The sequence below is a fragment of the Misgurnus anguillicaudatus genome, chromosome 1 (assembly GCF_027580225.2).
Source record: "Misgurnus anguillicaudatus chromosome 1, ASM2758022v2, whole genome shotgun sequence".
In the NCBI taxonomy this organism is placed as follows: domain Eukaryota; kingdom Metazoa; phylum Chordata; class Actinopteri; order Cypriniformes; family Cobitidae; genus Misgurnus; species Misgurnus anguillicaudatus.
In genome coordinates, this window is record NC_073337.2 from 29,670,545 (window position 1) to 29,689,045 (window position 18,501).

Consider the following 18,501-nt stretch of genomic DNA (forward strand, 5'->3'; position numbering starts at 1 on the left):
ATAGCGTTCATACTGTTGAAAAAATGGTTTGAATTTGTGGACCGTTAGAGCCTTTGTAAGTGATGATAAATAGAAAGAAAAGCAAAACCAAAAGAAACACGTCCAGACTGGTAAAACACCAGTTTCACATGCTTTGATCTTTGTGTTTCCAACAGTTGTGGTAATTCTGCCTGATTTGACATTTACTGTATATGCTTTCATCCAAACCAGCTTATTTAACATATTTTTATAGTTCAAAAGATTATCCTGTATTGTTGGGATTATGCACTAATGATTAAGTCACAGGTACACAAGATAATTTTCCTCCTTTTTTTACCTAGCAGGACAGTGAGCCATTATTGGTAATGTACATTATTAAAAACACCACACAATTTTTTGCAGAAATGTAACCAATCAAATTTGTCTTCGTGTAACTATAACATGAGTTAAACCTACTGTATATGCCCTCCTGCACTAACACTCCTATGATGTTTTGCTATTAACCAAAGGAGAATAACCTTAAACAACACAAACGCGGTTTGTAAGAAAATTAACAGCGAGAATGTAAAAAAAATAAAGGAAATATGTACAATATATACCTCTATAAGAGAAAAAAAACTCTTAAATGGACAAAACTCTTATGAGAAAAGAAAGAATGAATTAAACAAAAGATAAGCTTTCACGTTACAATGCAAGTGTTGATAGGGCAGAGCAGGGGTGGAAGTCCTATTTTTTAGAAAAAAATAATAATAATTGTTTAGACAGAGATATATTAAATATAAGTGTGGTCTTTTGAACAAAATTTAGTAAAATAACTTCAGTATAATTTCACTTATAGTAGCACATTTGACCCTGGGATGAAAGTAACACACAGGTGGGTCAAAAGTAACGCAACAAAACAAGATAGATTTTTGTGCACTTGTTATTAGTAATATAAATGACTATGACCTTTTCATATTTAGTTGTTTTATCTTTGCAAAAAAATAATTAAACGACATTTTCATTTTAAATTTCAGTTTCGTCAAATGTTTCAAAAGCAACCCGACAGTACAAACTTGAGTTGTTGGGAATAAACAGTTTGAACCATGTGACATTAAATCAAATTAGCATAATATAAATTCTCAACATAATGCAACAGTATTAGCAGCGGGACAAAAGTAAAAAAACCCTAACATTTAAACCCATTTTACTTTAATTTTGCAAAACAAGTCAATCTTCAGGATGTGTTAGAGAGCACTAAATAACCTGTAGATTGATTACTGTAACAGATGAACCAAGAAACACAACGCATTATAAGAAAAAAATGACCTTATAATTTACTTATTATAGTCGAAAACAGCTTTCTGGACCTACACTCACAAAATGGTGATGAAATAATGTGATATTTCTCAGCTCTGTCAAGGTTGCGTGCTAAAGATGCTGTCATAGTTTGAAATGCAGATGTATTCAGGGCTTAGTAAAAGCTTTTTTGTTACTTTCTCCCCGGTTTTCCCCTTCTATATGAGTCATGGGAAAGTACCCCTTGTTTCCAGTCTATTGTGAAAGTAAAACCGAAAGTTACTTTCAATTAGCTTGAGGTGATGCAAAATAATCTGAAATATCAAAGACACACCTTAAATTACTTTAGACCAATCAGAATGAAGGGGCTAAACCTAAAGAAGTAAAAAGGATGCCACAATCTGAGATCACTTTACTGAAGCTAAAGAAAGCAGAAATGTAAGTAGGATTTCTTTATTAAGTCCATTTTGAAGCTCAATGTTCTAAGGTTTTACTCTGAATATAAGCATATCAGTATCAGAGATGTTGTTTTTGCTCCAGCAGGTTGAAATTGAATGAGGTTAACTGAATTTTACTACTAAACAGTATAATATGAAGCTCGTCACAACATGTATATAGCTCGTCATGTGTGTGGCGCATAATTTCAAAATATGTGTTTGTGTGAACCTACAGTATGTGCATCACATGTGATGTCCAATTTGAGCCTGCTGAAGGGGTTTATAATAAAAGAGATGCTCGTGTTTGCCAGATACTCGCTTGAGTGTCTTGCGAGTATTTTGTTAATGTGAGCATCTCTATTATAATTCCTTTCGATGCGTGTGCAGCAGGTACTTACTTTTCGAAGACACATGATGCACATGACGTAAGGAACACATATTTTGAATTTGCGCCTCTGGCCGCGACTGTACGGTATTCCTGTAATTTAAATGGATTAAGAACTATAATACAAAACAGTCATCATAAGCCGTACATACAAGTGTGTGCATGTGTGTGTCTGTGTGCATGCATGATTGGGTATGGCTCTATAACCTGATATGACTTCAATGCTACAACTTCAAATAATCTTGTTTATCATCTAAATCAGTAAGCTTATAGACCAGAAAGGTTTGATATCTCTCATTATGTGCGTTTCTGTATGTGTTAAAAAGAGTGTTTGTATATACAGCTGAATATGTGTATATGTGAACTGCATGTCTGGGCTTGTATCTGTTATGTAGCTCTATCTCAAGCAAGCTATAGCCGACATTTTACCACCTACAGTGGTGTGAAAAAGCCTGATTTGTTTGCATGTTTGTCACACTTTAAACTTTCAGATTATGAAACAAATTTAAATATTAATCAAAGATAACACAGGTAAACACGACATGCCGTTTTTAAATGAAGGTTTTTATTATGAAGGGGAAATAAAATCCAAAACTACATGGGCCTGTGTGGAACAAGTGTTCACCCCTAAACCAAATAACTGGTTGGGCCACCCTTAGCAGCAACAACTGCAATCAAGCATTTGTGATAACTTGCAATGAGTCTGTTACAGCGCTGTGAAGGACTTTTGGCGCACTCATCTTTGCAGAATTGTTGTAATTCAGCCACAATGGACAGTTTTGGAGCATGAACCGCCTTTTTAAGGTCATATCACAGCATCTCAATAGGATTGAGGTCAGGACTTTGACTAGGCCACTTCAAAGCCTTCAGCCATTCAGGGGTGGACTTGCTGGTGTGTTTTGGTTCATTGTCCTGCTGCAGAACCCAAGTTCACTTCAGCTTAAGGTCACAAACAGATGGCCTAACAGGATTTTTTGGTAGACAGCAAACTTGATGTTTTCATTTATCACCGCAATTCTTCCAGGTTAGGTTCTGAAGCAGCAAAACAACCCCAGACCACCAACATATTTTACTGTTGGTATGACGTTCTTTTTCTGAAATGCTGTGTTACTTTTAACCCAGTAATGGAACACACATTTCACTCAGTGATTGACAGCATGATGCAACAATTGTGTTTCTATTCAACAGTAAGCTTTAGATTTATAAATGTATCTCTTTTTCTGAAGATTATTAAGATAGATGAGGATTAATTTAGCTCTGGCAGAGAGTGAATGACAGCGCAGTCTTCTGGCAACAGTGTGTTTTTAAATATTTCATTGCTTTCTGTTAAATTGCTCAAAGTCATGACTGTTTAAAAAGTACTTGGCATCACATTCATGATTTTATGGTAAAATTACACTTTTATCAAAACGCAGCACAAATAGAGCAGACGCCAAAACAATCGCAGCACTGCTGCTCCTGCAACGCAAGCATGCGCTGCTCACACGTGCGGTGTGCATGCTCTTACTCAGGGGTGGGGAACCCTGGTCCTGGAGGGCCACTGTCTTGCAGAGTTAAGTTCCAACCCTAATTAAACACACCTAAAAAATCTAATAAAAGTCTTCAGGATTACTTGGAAATAAAAACCCGGTGTTTTTGGTTTTGGTTGGAACTAAACTCTGCAGGACAGTGGCCATCCAGGACCCAGTGTTCCCCACCCCTGCTCTTACTTGTTAACATGGGTGCTGAAAAAACTCGCTGGAGTCCGAAAGCTTTAGAAATTACTTTATTGCCTTAACCAGACTGACGGATCTCAATTACTTTCTTTCTCATTACTTTGCATCTCAACATGATGTGTAGCTTTTGAGGATCTTTTGGGCTGTTTCTCATTATGCGTTCTTCAGCGATCTTGCGTCCTTGTGTCCTCGCTCTACGTCATCATTATCCGGTGAAGTTCAAGTCCAATTCTCAAGAACACAAGTACAGAGGACACATGAAAATACCCGGATGTGTTCTTGATATCGAGGATGCATTGGATGCAGACTTGCGCGTTCTCGCGACCTTCTGAGTTCGTTCTTCCAGGGTCGCCTGGCAAGACCAGTCTTCACGAGAACGCAAGTCTGTTCTTTGCGTTCTTGGAATTACGAAACAGCCTTGGTCTACTTCACTTTCTTGATTGCAAACAGGTGTGGCAGTAATCAGAGATAATTTAATCAGAGAAACTGAACTGTGTGCCCACAGTTATGTCTTAATGGGGGGGCAACACTTTTTCACACCACTGTAAGTTGTAAGTTCACTATAGGTCTGATACAGTATAGTCCAGGTATGAGTAACCCACTTCTAAACAAGGTATAAACGTGGTTTTTCCATCATGTAAGCAAAGTCAACAGAGATTACAAACTATTTGGTTTCGTTTATGTATTTATTTTACAATATTAGATTTCCTTTATTTTAAAGCTGTGGTTAGATGTCTTTTAAACTTTCAGTGACAGCCCAAATTTTGCCTTGTTTTAGCCTAGACATCTGGGCTGTGTTTGGACGGCTATTAGACATCTTTTAAACTCAAAATCACTTGCTGGGAAATGGCCATGGATAAGCCAGTTTGCCTCATTGACACAGAGTCAGATGGGAAGCTGTGTGTACAGCAGTCAGCGCTGGAGATCCTGCTGAAGATCGATCAGCCGGTGGTGGTGGTGGCTGTGGTCGGTCTCTATCGCACTGGGAAATCCTACCTGATGAATCGACTTGCCGGGAAACAAACAGGTTAGACCCTCAAGTGCAATGCTGATAGCAACCAAATGGGCTTGTGACCACCAAATTGTTACTTTTACCCAGCTGTCCAATCATGGTGGATGGAGCAATTACCACACTGATCAACCATCATATCTTACTTGTACAATGCCTAACAACAATGGAGAAGTTACTATTTATAGTACCAAATGACCACAACATTAATATTTATGTTTAAAACGAACTATTGGCAAAATCAGAAACATTACATCCATGGATATTCCATGATTTAGTAACTGAAGTGTCTCGAATAAAAAAAAATGCTGTGACTCCAAAGCACTCACAAGGCCCTATAGCTGTCATTTTCAGAAGAGTGCCTGGTGTTTCAATTATTGTGGTGGACACATGGGCAAAGAAAAACATGGTCCAGTTAAATGAATATAAGTAATTGTATCTTGTTTTTGTTACGGTATTATCAGGGTTTGCACTGGGCAGCACAATTGAGTCCAAGACGAAGGGCATCTGGATGTGGTGTGTGCCACACCCCTCTAAAAAAGAAACCACTCTGGTGCTGCTGGACACTGAGGGACTCGGAGACGTCGACAAGGTGATGTGACAGACAAATAACCAAAAAACAAAACTACAAGTAATGTTAAATGTCAGTTTAAAACTCTTTCTCAATCACACTCTCTCTCTAAATGTTTGTTTGTCTGTTAAGTTTATGTTTCATATAATCCCAGTAGAGTAGACAATAAAGATCCACATATATTCTTCCATTAATGACTTTGATTTTGCTGCCTCATGCGCAAAGTTTTTTTTTAGAATGAATGTACAATAGGTATTTTTTCGGTATAGGAGTTTAATGAATTAATCGAATGAATTAATTGATTAATACTGTATAAATGCAGTATATATACATTTGCCTTTGAGCTAAATCAACAATTCAGAATTATCAAATGATTATCAAATGAAATGATATCAAATGATGATTCGTTGTTTTGAACAACACATATCGCTACATCTCTTACGAAAATTAACCATGGTTTTATTTATTTTTTTCAAGGCCGCTCAATGCAAAGTTCGTCACAACATGTTTGTAGCCCTTTACGTTTGTGGTTCCTTTTTTCAAAATGTGTGTTCTGCGGCTCGAGAGATCCTGTGTGCATCACGTGTTTTGTCAAAATAAGTCCCTTCTGCAGATGTGTCTAAAGGGTTTATGATAAAAGAGACGCTCGCGTTTGCCAGATACTCGCATAATCTCATGCGTAATCAGAGTTTACTGTTAAGGAAGTGTCTTGCGTGTTTTTTGTGAACTTGAGCATCTCTTTTATCAAAAAAGGTTTTAAAGCGTGTGCAGCAGGCACTTATTTTGATAAAACTGAACACAGGGGTTGTTTTTTAGAACGCAAAGAACGGACTCGCGTTCTCATGGAGATTGGTCATGCCAGGCGACCTTGGAAGAACGAACTCAGAAGGTCGCGAGAACACAGAACGCACTTGAGATGTGTGAGATCTTCCTGTTGGTCACCTGACCTCCGCCATTGTTTTGCCGCAATGACTTCTGGGGCGTAAAGCGATTTTTGGTTTTTTGGTTTAACTGTAGTAAAACCATGGTTAATTTTCGTAAGGGATCAGGTCCCTGCTGAAAAAAACAGCATACCACCAAGACCAGCATATGTTGTGTTTTGGTGCTGGTTTGCTAGTGAACACCAGCTAAACCAGCATCAAACCAGCATTGGCACCAGCTAAACCAGCACCAAACCAGCATTAGCACCAGCTAAACCAGCATTAGCACCAACATCTCATGCTGGTCATACCAGCATATGTTGTGTTTTGGTGCTGGTATGCTGGTGACCACCAGCTAAACCAGCATAATTCCCATGCTGGTTTGATGCTGTTTTTTTTCATCAGGGGTGATTGCTAGTAGCTTGCTAGTTTGCTATAAATAGGAGGCAGGGAATGTAAGACAACAGTTCCAAACTACATTCTATGTTTTCTATCTCTAATTGTTTTTCTCAGGGGGACTCAAAGCATGACACCAACATCTTCTGTCTGGCTGTGTTACTAAGCAGCACTCTGGTATACAACAGTCGAGGGACCATTGACAACAATGCTATTGAGGAGTTGCAGTATCCTTCTGACAATCTAGATACCTCAAGTTATTTAAAAGTGTTTTACAAATGTAAAACAAAAAAAGAGTAGAGGGCAGCAGAAAGACAACTACACCCAACTTACGTCATCAGCCTGTTTATGTCCGCTCTAGGTTGTTGCAGTGTTTCTTTTGGATGATTTTATTTAGATGTTGTTTATGTTTGTTATTTTGGTAACATTATTCACTTTAAACTGCAAAGATTTCTTATTGGTGAATGAGACATGAGTGAGCTTCTGGTCTGTGCGTGTTCATGTATTTTTTGAGGGGACGTGACTTTGGCTAAATCGTATCTAATCGTAGGCTAAAGGCTAATCTGAATCGTAGGCTAAAGTAAGCACTTTGTAGCCGTTCAATTTACATGGACACAAGAAGTGCCCAAGTAAATTGTGTAACATTATAAACATGTCATTACACTATTCATGTCCACATGAGGTTCAAAAACATAAAAAACAACATTGATTCGCTAACCACATAAGTGGGAGGGTTTGGGGCGCCCCTGAAACAAGCCAATTAAAGCTCAGCCTCAAATCGCATGGCTTAAAAAGTTTAGGCTACTGACCTACATACACACTTGTTTGGTCGGCGCACCAGACACACACACATGAACAAAATACAGTTTTTTAAAAATATTTTTTAAATAAATGATAATATGACTTATACTAGAAATACTATTTAATGGTTTTATGTTGTATTAATTTGCACTACATATTTAACTCAACATGATGGCCCTGCCATTCTGAGGGATTGGTTACTCAACTGCTTTTTCCTATTTCCAAACCATTGTCGCTTCAGTTTAGGTTTAGATTTGGTGTTTGCGTTAGTATGTCACTTTAAGTATTGGTTTATACTATTTTGTCTGCTTTATTCTTTTATATACTTTATACAATTGTCGCCTGGCGTTGGGGTTAGAGTTGGGTTTGGGTAAGGATGTAATTTTATGTAAATCTAAACCGATGTGACAATGGTAAGAAAATAGAACAAAACAGTTAAGTAAACAATCGGTGAGAATGCCACGGAAAAAGACAGTCCATGGCAGGGCCACGGAAAAATGCGGAGATCTGTGAGAATGCCACGGAAATATAAGCAAAAAATTCTGTGACTATCCCACGGAAATTTGTGATTTAACTTATTGTTAACGTTAAAGTAGCTTTCTTCTCTAGCTAACTTTAAGGGATGGTGCCACAGCGCCCCCTATTGACCGGCCGCCAGTGTACTTTTATGGAATGAGACATTTCTTTTGTTAGACTTTGCATTGCAAGTTGTTGTTTAATAGCCACTTTGTGTTAATGCCTGAACAAACTGTCAGATATGTTACTGAACTAACAGAGTGCATTAAAGTCAAATCATCAAACGAGGATGTTGACGAGTCAATCGAGTTTGTGAAGTTCTTCCCTAGTTTCATCTGGGCTGTGAGAGACTTCACCCTTGAATTAAAGATTGATGACAAAGATGTAACAGAGAATGAATACCTAGAATTTGCTCTCAAGCTGAAACAGGGTAAAGGGCCTGGGGACCGAGGAGTGAAAAGCCCTATTGTTTTTGCTCAGTTTCTGCTTCTTCTTCTTTTCTGAAATGAATCAAATTTTTGAGGGCCTAAATATGCTTGAAAACTCATGAAATTTTGCACACGCATCAGAAGTGTTGAAAATGTACATGTGGTATAGGCGTCAGAAGTGGGTGTGTACAAATGACTCGATAGCGCCACCTGCAAAATTTCAACAGAACAGCTCTCCCGCTACGCTTGAGTACAGATACAAAATGTGGTAGGGTCATTTATCACCCCAAGACCTACAAAAAAGTCCCTTGGAACCAAGCTCTAAACCCCACAGGATGTCGGCCATTTTTAATTTTTGCTGTGATTTCTGTGCAAATTTTGGCATTTCCAGGCTTCGTACTTCAACAAACTCCGCTTAGAAATTTCATCAGATCATCATCATATTTGGTCAGTATTATCTTAAGGCCTTTGCGGTGTTAAATGGATGGACGGTGGATGATGTGGTTTGTGGCGGCCTGACAAATTTTGGCGTCTTCGCCATGAAACAGGATGTTGTTCTAACTCAGGCATAAAAAGTCCAATCTGACCCACGCTTCACATGTTTGATAGGGGGCTTGACCTGAACACATTTCCATGCCAATATATTCAACTACAATCATAGTGCTACCTGGAGGCAACAGGAAATGCCATGTTTTACGCTGTGATTTACTGCACATAGAGATTTAATCAGATCGTCATCATATTTGGTCAAATAGATCTTGACTTTTCATTGAAAGGCGTGTCCGTGGCGGCCTGGGAAAGTTTTATGCTTCAGTAATTCAGGCATAGAATGTCCGACCTGCCCCATACTTCACACGGATAATAAGGGTCCCGGCCTGAACACATCAACATAGCAAAATGCAGACACAGTCATGGTGCCACCTAGAGGCAGCGGGAAACATTGTGATTTACTGCTCTAAGAGATTTGACAATATCAACATCATATTTGGTCAGTCTAATTAGAATATAATCCACATATATTTACACACTAAAATTCATATCCCCAGTGTTCACTGTTTCTCTTAATGCCATCGGATGGCAGTCACATGCGGGGAGGGCCCTTCCATCGCTGCTTGCAGCTTTAATTAAAGATTATTTTTGTATTTGTCCTCAAATTCCTTATCACAATAGAACTTTTCTTTACTAAATAACTAAAATGTATAATTTATTGATGTGGTAATTCTGAGAAGGTGCAGTGTTCATCTTTTTTAGGCACTTCAAAAAAAGTGATGGAGTACAACCTGCCCAGGGAGTGCATCCAAAAATACTTCCCTTCAAGGACATGCTTCACTTTCCCGTTTCCAACTGCTCCAGAGAATGTAACTCGACTGGAGAGCCTAAATTCTGCTGACCTTTCTCCTGACTTCCTGAAGGTCACAGATCGTTTTTGTGAGTTTGTCTTTCACAAGAGCCAGACGAAGAAGCTAAAAGAAGGATACACAGTCACTGGCAGGGGTGATTAATGAGAAAATATCTACTATTTATTGTTCAATTAATTTATATTTTTTCAATTATTTAATATCATTGTGTTTCTGGGCTTCTTTTCGTTTTTTTTGTAGTTCTGGGTAATCTTGCAAAAACATACGTGGACACCATCTCGAGTGGGGCTGTGCCATGTCTGGAGAACGCTGTGATCGCTATGGCAACAATTGAGAATGAGGCTGCAGTGAAAGAAGGGCTTGAGGTCTATCAGAGTGGAATGGAGAAGCTGAAGAACTCTTTCCCTCTGGAACTGAAGGATGTGTCCTCAGAACACCAACAGCTCAGCAACCTGGCAACACAAACCTTCATGAAGCGTTCATTCAAGGACACTGATGGAAAGTACCTTAAATCTCTCGAGGTATGAGAAGCATGTCATAGATATGATCATAAATGTGATCTGATGAATTATAATGCAACTGAGAACTGCTTCTAACACTCAAAATGTTTACAGGAAAACATTAATAATCTCTTTGAGGGATACCTAAGCCTAAATGAGCAAGCTTCAAAGAAGAAATGTGAGGATCTTCTGTCATCCCTGACTGCACAAATGACAGAGAACCTCAAGCAAGGGCTCTACGCCAAACCTGGCGGCCATGGTCACTTCAGCAATGATCTGATGCACATTGTGCAAGAATATAACATTCAGGCCAAAAAAGAAGTCAAGGTTTGGCTCATAGTACATGTCAATACTCATATTACACATTATAGAAATATGATAATTTTTATCATTTTGTCATAATTATGCTTGACAAACCAACATGTTGTTGTATCTAAGCTTATTATTATTCTTCTGATCCCCAAATTTTACAGTTGTAACTCCTACTGGAGCTTTTAAGCTACATCCACCGAACGTTCCAAAAGTCAGAGTAGTCTGAAGTTTTATGCTATATATTTTCTAATAGATCGGACTTACAAAATTCCTATAACGGATGATGAAACACCACAATTCCCAATTACTTTATATTGCGACAAACTTTTGAAGACGCTGGAAGGCTGTGTAAGAACATACCTCCCACTGGGGTGTAAGCTGTACCCCTGGTGTATAAGAGTTCCCCAAATTTTCCCATAGACTTAAAATAGGGAGGGAATTCACATAGACTGCCATTATAAAAAGGCCCAGACAGAATAACTTCACAGCACAGTGACACAGAAACAACCCCCTTGGGCTCAATTTACTCAGAGGGCCAATCTGTCTTTCAGGATCGTCATAACATTATTAATCCACGCCCTAGCAACCATTAAGACCACCCTAACAATCAACCCTTTAGACTCCCAACATAAATGCTTCAAATGGATATCTTTGATACATGAGGGTGGGCTTTTTTGACTCAGAGCATCCAATCAGTCTCTCAGAATCCTCACAGAGCTATTAAGCAACACCCTAGCAACCACTGTTAAGTACCCTAGCAACCAACACTCAAACAGTTATATCTTCAAATCTGAATGTCATAGAGACATGGTGGTTTTTATTTTTCATGTTAGCAAAGCAGCCTTTGAAGTATTGTCATTGACAGCCTATATCTCTGCTTCATGTTAAATAATGCCAACTTCATGTTAATTCATGTTAGCTATATGCTAAAACATGTTAACATCATGTTAGCTTCATGGTAATCATTCTAACTTCATGTTACACCATGCTAACATCATGCTAGCTCCATGCTGCCTCATGCTCATGCTAACTTCATGTTAAAGGGACACTCCACTTTTTTTGAAAATAAACTCATTTTCTAGCTTCCCTTAGAGTGTTTGGAATCCATTCAGCTGATCTTCGGGTCTGGCGGTACCACTTTTAACAAAGCTTAGCCTAATTCATAAAATCTTTGGACTTTGTTGCCGTACCATGTGTAGGGTGACCAGACGTCCCGAAAAATTCGGGACAGTCCCGAAATCTAAGCTGCTGTCCCGAATCCCGAATCCTGCTCTAATTGTCCCGAAAATCATACTGAAGCTAAATCTTAATCCGAATCCCGCTTTAATTTCCCCGAAAATTATACTAAAGCAAAATCTTGAGTAGTAGTTGTCTGATAAAACATGAGCGAGGAGGTTAAGTCATCCTGCAGCCAGCCCCCGCCGGCTGCCCATTGGCTGCAGCCAGCCCCCGCCGTGTGCCCATTGGCTGCAGCCAGCCCCCGCCAGCTGCCCATTGGCTGCAGCCAGCCGCCGCCTGCTGCCCATTGGTTGCAGCCAGTCGCCGCCGGCTGCTCATTGGCTGCAGCATCTTGTTTTTATACTGTAGGCTCTCATTGTGCTGGCAGCAGTTAAAACCTCCGCGAAATATGCTGACGTTGTATTGTTTCTATTAATGTATCTTATCCATCTATATGCACAAAGACAATAGGACCTTTTTGTTTTATAGAGTTGATTAAGAGAGCGAAAGTTGCAGCAACCGCGAGGACAGTTGAAAGTGCAACAGGCAGTGACAGTCAGTCGCGTGAAGGAGTCAGATTGGTCGAGGGCAGGCAAGGCACTTTGTTAAAAAAATACTTCTATACGTATTATATAAATTTATACGCATATGTACTTATATTAATAAAAATAGGATTAGTTCAGTAACTTCAGTTTGAAATTCCTTATTTTTATTATAAAATAAAGAAAACTATTATTGTATGAACTTTTATTGTATAAAGTATAAAATACTATACGTATTATATCAATTTATTTATATGCATATGTACTTATATTAATATGATTGATTCCGTTTGAAATTCATTATCTTTTATTATTAAATAAAATTAATAAATAAAACTATTATTGGATGAACCCCCCCCCCCCCCCCCCCGTTACGTCTGCACCCCCCCCCCCCCCCGTCCCGAATTTCAGCCAATCTCATCTGGTCACCCTAACCATGTGTGCAGCAGGTGCAATGATATTATGCAGCGGCCAAAAAATGGTCCCTTCAATAGCTGGGGACTTTTTTGGGCACTGTAATATCATTGCACCTGTTGTACCCATGGTACGGCAACAAAGTCCTTAATTATTATGGCAAAATAAAAGTATAATGCCTAGCCATATCTGCCTAGATAATCACAACTTTTAATTTTTCGTTGGTCTAAGTACACGGTGTAACTTCAGAAGAGTCAAATTTAAAAAGGAAAAATATCAAATATCTTTGGTTATTTTTTAGCGAGATGCTAATGGTCTAATAAGATTCAATAAAAGTGCTAGCGCCAGACCTGGAGATTAGCTGAATAGATTCCAAAACGGTAAAAATTTACGGTTAAATCATGCTAACCTTATGTTAACATCATGTTAGCTGCATGTTAAGTCATAATAACAATGTTAAATTATGTTTGCTTCATGCTCATGCTAGCTTCATACTAAAACATGCTAACAAAACCAGCTATATTACTAACAAATTCTTAAAAATTCCACATGAAACCTGTCAAACTTTTAACTGTTTAAAATGTTCAGACCTGGCTTTGTCAAGCCAACATAAAGTGTGTATTTAAACTTTACTATCTCCATTGTTTCTGTTTGTCAATAGGCTGAAGAGGTCCTAGAGGAGTTTATGAAGCAGAAGTCTGTGGAATCTGAAGCCATTTTGCAGGCTGACAATAAACTAACTCAGAATGAGAGAATGATTAAGGGTGAGTCTTAAGCCTTCAAATACCCAGTTTGTAAATTCCCAGGTAAAAAAGTACTATACTTTAGTGTACATTGAAGTACATGAAGTATAAAAGAAGTATACTTCTAATTGTGCTTTATTTAAAGAGTATTTAATATGTCCTAAATAGTACAAAATATACTTAGTACACTTTTTTAAAGTATATTTTTAACAGAATTTATTTTTCACCTGTATACCAGTTTCCATGTGAAACACATGATGAAAGGTTTGGGTACTTGAGAGAGTGCTGCTGGATGATGAAAGTGCTGTGTATATTTTACACTCTGGGTGTATTTGCAAAGTTTTGATGTAAACATATTGCTTTTCCATTGCATGGTACAACTATGCTCGGTACGATAGGGCTCGCTTTACTTCAGCTTGTAATGTGGAATTAGTTTTTAAAATGTAATTAACTACTCATTTATTTATGTTATTAAATTGCAGCTACAACAAATGTTACATTCAGCATGTTATTGAAAGAGTGCACTTTATATGAAAATGAGTTGCAAACAGAAGAAAGTATTAAAGTGTGAAATATGTTTAGAAGCACTCACAAAAGTTTATTACGTTAACGAGATAGCATTATTTCTGGGTGAACTGTTTATTTACTCACCCTCAGGCTGTCTGATGGGTTGGTGACATTTTTCTTCAGTAGAACAAACCCCGATACTCTGTGAATCATATAATGCAAGTAAATGGATCTGCCACTGAGGGTTCAAAAAGCAAATAAATCCAATAAAAAACAAAACCCCACAACTCTTAGTGACACATTGACTTGTGAAGCTAATATATTATTCTTTTTTGAAATTGAATTTATTTCTACCTGATCTCACAAAATTCCGTGAAATAGTCACGCATTATTTTGCTCAGTTTTGCGTGACATTGTCACGTATTTCCACCATATTACGTGCCCCTGACACGACTTTCTTTTCCGTGACAGTGTCACATATTGGTTACTCAACTGTTTTTCCTATTTTTAAACAATTGTCGCCTCGGTCTGGGGCCAGATTTGCTGTTTGCGTTACGATGTCACTTAATGTATTGGTTTATAAAAAAAATGGTATGCTTTTTAAACCATCGTCGCCTGATGTTAGGGTTAGAGTTGGGTTTGGGTAAGGATGTCATTTTATGTAACAGAAAGTTGTTCTTTAACCCCAAACCAGTTGAGTAACCAATACGTGAAAATGTCACGGAAAAGAAAGTCGTGTCAGGGGCACGTAATATGGTGGAAATACGTGACGTCACGCAAAATAATGCGTGACTATTTCACGTATTTTGTGAGATCAGATTGATTTATTTACAACATTATTATCATTAATGTATAGCCTCTGCCAAACATGACCACAATCTTCTTCATCTGGTGTTTGGTGGCGGCCTCTCACTGCCACCTATAGAGTGGGAGGAAGGCTGTACAGGAAGTGCGCTTCCCCCCTTCTGCTCTATTGGTGGCACTAAGAGGCTAGTTTGCTAACCGCTTCTGCTTTAAAGGTCACTTTCTTTCTGATCCCATTTTTTAAACCCTAGTTAGTGTGAAATGTTGCTATGATAGCAAAATAATACCTGTAAAATGATAAAGCTCAAAGTTCACTGCCAGGCGATATATTTTCTTTAACAGAATTTCCCTTTCAAAGCCTACAGCGAACGGCCGGTTTGGACTACAGCCCTATACTTCCTGCTTTAATGACGTCACTAGAACAGTTTTTTGACTAAACTCAGTCGCCAGCTAAGCTAACGGCAAGCTAAGATGCTATCGAATCACAACACACTAAACAAATTACACAATCAGAACTTGTTATGTATTTCTGAAGGAGGGACTTCATAGAAAAAGGAAGACAGAAGCACGTTTTTAAGAAAGTAAAAACAGCACTATAGAGATAAGAAAATTTTGTGAAAAATACCGCTTTTTTACACGTGAAACATGAACACATGTAATATTGCGGACTGTAAACACAATCAAAGCTTTAAAAACACAGAAAGAACGGGACTTTTAACACTTTTAACGGGACTTTTAACACTTTTAAAACGTCACAAGGAGTCATGGGGATTACTTTTGTATTGGATATATTTGCTTTTTGAACTCTTAAAGTTGTGGAAACTGTTTACTTCATTATATGATTCACAAAGCACTGAGGTTTCTGCAAAACATCTTCTTTATTGTTCAACTGAAGAAACAATGGCACCAACATATCAGATGGCCTAAGGATGAGTAAATAAACAGCAACATTTGATTTTTGGGTGAACTATCTCTTTAATCTCAAGGAAAATGAATCACATGGTTTGAGTTTTCCTCTAAAGTTTTTTTTAAGCATGTTTCTTTTTTGTCATTAAATAAGTCGAACAACAGAAATCAGCCCTCTTGAACCAAGAAATCAGAGCTCAAGAGCGGAAGCAACGACAACTTGAAGCGAAGATGGAAGCGGAGAAACGTAGTAATGAAGAGAGGATGATACAGATGAAGCAGAAGATGGATGAAGAGATGAAGCTTCAGACATTGGAATCTGAGCGTGCCATGGAAAGTAAACTGAGAGAGCAGGAGGCTCTGCTGGAGAAGGGCTTTAATGAGAAGGCAGACATGATGGCCCAGGAGAAGGATGAGATCAGGAGACAGAGCGCTGAAGCTGAAAGTAATCGAGCTAAAGAGTTTGCAGAGATGTTTGAGAAGTCCAACAAGAGACATGAAGAGTCAATGGCCATGATGATACAGAAACACAAAGAACAAATGGAAGCCATAAAAAGAATGAATGCACAACCTAAAAGTAGTTGTCCCTTCATGTAATTATTGGTTCAGAGGCATCCAACTGCACAATGCATTTACAGTACATATAAAGGTAGTAGTTTACCATAAACAGTATAGTGTTGATCTATGTCCACATGGAACTTCGATGACAATAGGACATTTCAGTGTACAGGGAGATTTTGTGTACCCTGTGTAACATGACCAACCTCATATGCATACCCTTTGATATTATCTTTATTCATAAGCTCTGCAAAAAGTACCGAATAAAGAGATTTATGTGTGAAGATCATGAAAGAGTTTGTGTTTGTGTTTGTTTTAGGTCTCACTCCTTCATGAACTTGCATGTGCTCTTCCCTTACAACCCTTAAACACAGTTAACTAAAGCACAAAGTATTTCCAACATTTATACATAGTTTTTATATTATAATCATGTAGAGTATATGACAGTATTGGCGCTTGACATCTTGCATTTGTAGTGAAAAATGTATTTATGATCAAACTGAAAACAGGAATAATCACTACAGGCTTAAGTCACCCAACACAATCGTATGGCAATTTGTATGTAATTTACGAGGTGGCTTTAACTGGTACGACCTAGTGTTGTAGTTCTTGAGGTCTTGGTCTCGTCTTGGAATCGACCACTTTTTTACTCTGTCTCGTCTCGGTCCCAGACAAAGAGGACTTTGAATTTTATTTCAAGACCGATCAAGACCACATCTGATGGCACATCACAAATGTATTTTTTTTTTCATGAATTTTATGCAGTTTATTCAGGTTTGGCATATGATGTTGCCATTGTTTAGCATTGTTTAAGTTTCTCCCAATGACAATTTTTCTAATTTTTGTTTGTGTTTGTGTTAAGTGGATGGCAAGCCATGGAAAGACAGTTCAGATTAAATGGTTAAGTTGATTTAGGCTCTTTAGTGTTTGTTCAGTTTTATTTGCTATAGATAAAGATAAATTCCCACATATCTGCAATGCCTTTGATTATTTTATCAACTTCTCTGATGGCACACACACACACACACACACACACACACACACACACACACACACACACACACACACACACACACACACACACACACACACACACACACACACAAACACGGACACATGCACACACACACACAGACAAGAAGTGCCTAATCATTTGCATATTCCACATTTTATCATAAGTATTTTAATGCAGTGACTTGCACTTTGGTCTCAGCCTGTCTTGGTCTTGACTTGGTCTCGACCCTTTAAAGTCTTGTCTTGGTTTCGGCCTGTCTTGACTTGGTCATGACTTGGTCTCGGTTTAGGTGGTCTTGACTACAACACTAGTACGACCACATACATACATTTTTGTATGATTTGCCTTGACTGTGACATTGGGATGTTAGGGGTGGGGTTTCGTTATTGTGTATTTATGATAATCATATCTTTTTGCACGTTTCACTTTGTATGACTTCATACGAATTATCCAACTCGTAAAATATGTATGAATTCTCATAAGATCAGGCGGAGTCACCTTATTTTACCTTAGTTTTAAAACTCATACAGGTGTACTTATGCTTACTTATTGATTTAGCTGATGTCATGTGCTGTCTCGTATGGTTAACTTGGACCCCGCAGACCTTACCAAAGGTCCTGATTTCCTAAAGGTCTCTGATCATTTCTGCAAGTTTGTGGTGAGGTGAAAAAGCTGAAAGATTGACACACAGAAAGTGAAAAATTCTAAATGAACATTAATACATGATTACATTTACCATATTTGTTAACAAGTAAATGTTTGGCTGGCACTGCTTAGGCTACTCCTGAAAGGAGAGAAAACATAAGAAAAGAGACACAGACGCGTTGCTTCTGCAGTACTTTCATCCTGAATTAATATCATTGCAAAAACCTCTTAGCAACAACAAAGTTTTATAAAAAAAACATTTCACACAATAGCGCAACAATTTAAGAGGTGGCAATGTGCATGTTCTCCTGTTCTGTAAAGACAATTTATAAGTATAATTAAACTACACACTTTATATAGTTTCAACATCTTCTCCACTTGTCTCCCCCTGAAGCTGCAGTCTGTTAACATAAGCTTGCCCACTGGCCGTTTTCAAATACAATTTGCGGTAGGGTCTCTTCCATAGTCTTGGATGAAAGAGGGGGAAATGAAGATGACACAGATAAAAAAATGTATGTGTGACCACAAATTATTTAAGTTATTG

General features: G+C 38.2%; 3 protein-coding genes across 5 annotated transcripts in view; all 3 read left to right on the forward strand.

Annotated features, from left to right (window-relative positions):
- LOC129431705 (guanylate-binding protein 4-like) overlaps positions 1-18,501 on the forward strand; it is a 42,169-nt gene that overhangs the window by 8,733 nt on the left and 14,935 nt on the right. The window lies entirely within an intron of this gene.
- On the forward strand, positions 1,566-16,584 carry LOC129431701 (guanylate-binding protein 4-like). Of its 2 annotated transcripts, XM_055189688.2 has the most exons (10): positions 1,566-1,695; positions 4,573-4,821; positions 5,268-5,395; positions 6,808-6,917; positions 8,247-8,437; positions 9,687-9,929; positions 10,034-10,314; positions 10,408-10,620; positions 13,441-13,543; positions 15,894-16,584. In XM_055189688.2, the coding sequence occupies exons 2-10, from the start codon at positions 4,641-4,643 to the stop codon at positions 16,334-16,336; spliced, it is 1,893 nt and encodes a 630-aa protein (XP_055045663.2). In that variant the 5' UTR covers positions 1,566-1,695; positions 4,573-4,640; the 3' UTR covers positions 16,337-16,584. The 2 variants fall into 2 exon arrangements, with proteins under 2 accessions (XP_055045663.2, XP_055045665.2); XM_055189690.2 differs by lacking the exons at positions 10,408-10,620; positions 13,441-13,543; positions 15,894-16,584 and having other exon boundaries at positions 10,034-10,320.
- LOC129431704 (guanylate-binding protein 4) overlaps positions 1,677-18,501 on the forward strand; it is a 39,697-nt gene continuing 22,872 nt past the window's right edge. Inside the window, exon 1 of the mRNA XM_073869305.1 lies at positions 1,677-1,695. The gene's annotated coding sequence lies outside the window, so the exon portion shown is untranslated. The remainder of the gene's footprint in view (positions 1,696-18,501) is intronic.

Bases quoted from the DNA above. Each gene is read 5' to 3' on its own strand.
- LOC129431701 (XM_055189688.2), top strand. From the start codon at position 4,641: ATGGCCATGGATAAGCCAGTTTGCCTCATTGACACAGAGTCAGATGGG. The intron at 8,438-9,686 runs GTAAAGGGCCTG...CATCTTTTTTAG, and splicing joins TGCTCTCAAGCTGAAACAGG to GCACTTCAAAAAAAGTGATG. The intron at 10,315-10,407 runs GTATGAGAAGCA...AAATGTTTACAG, and splicing joins AGTACCTTAAATCTCTCGAG to GAAAACATTAATAATCTCTT.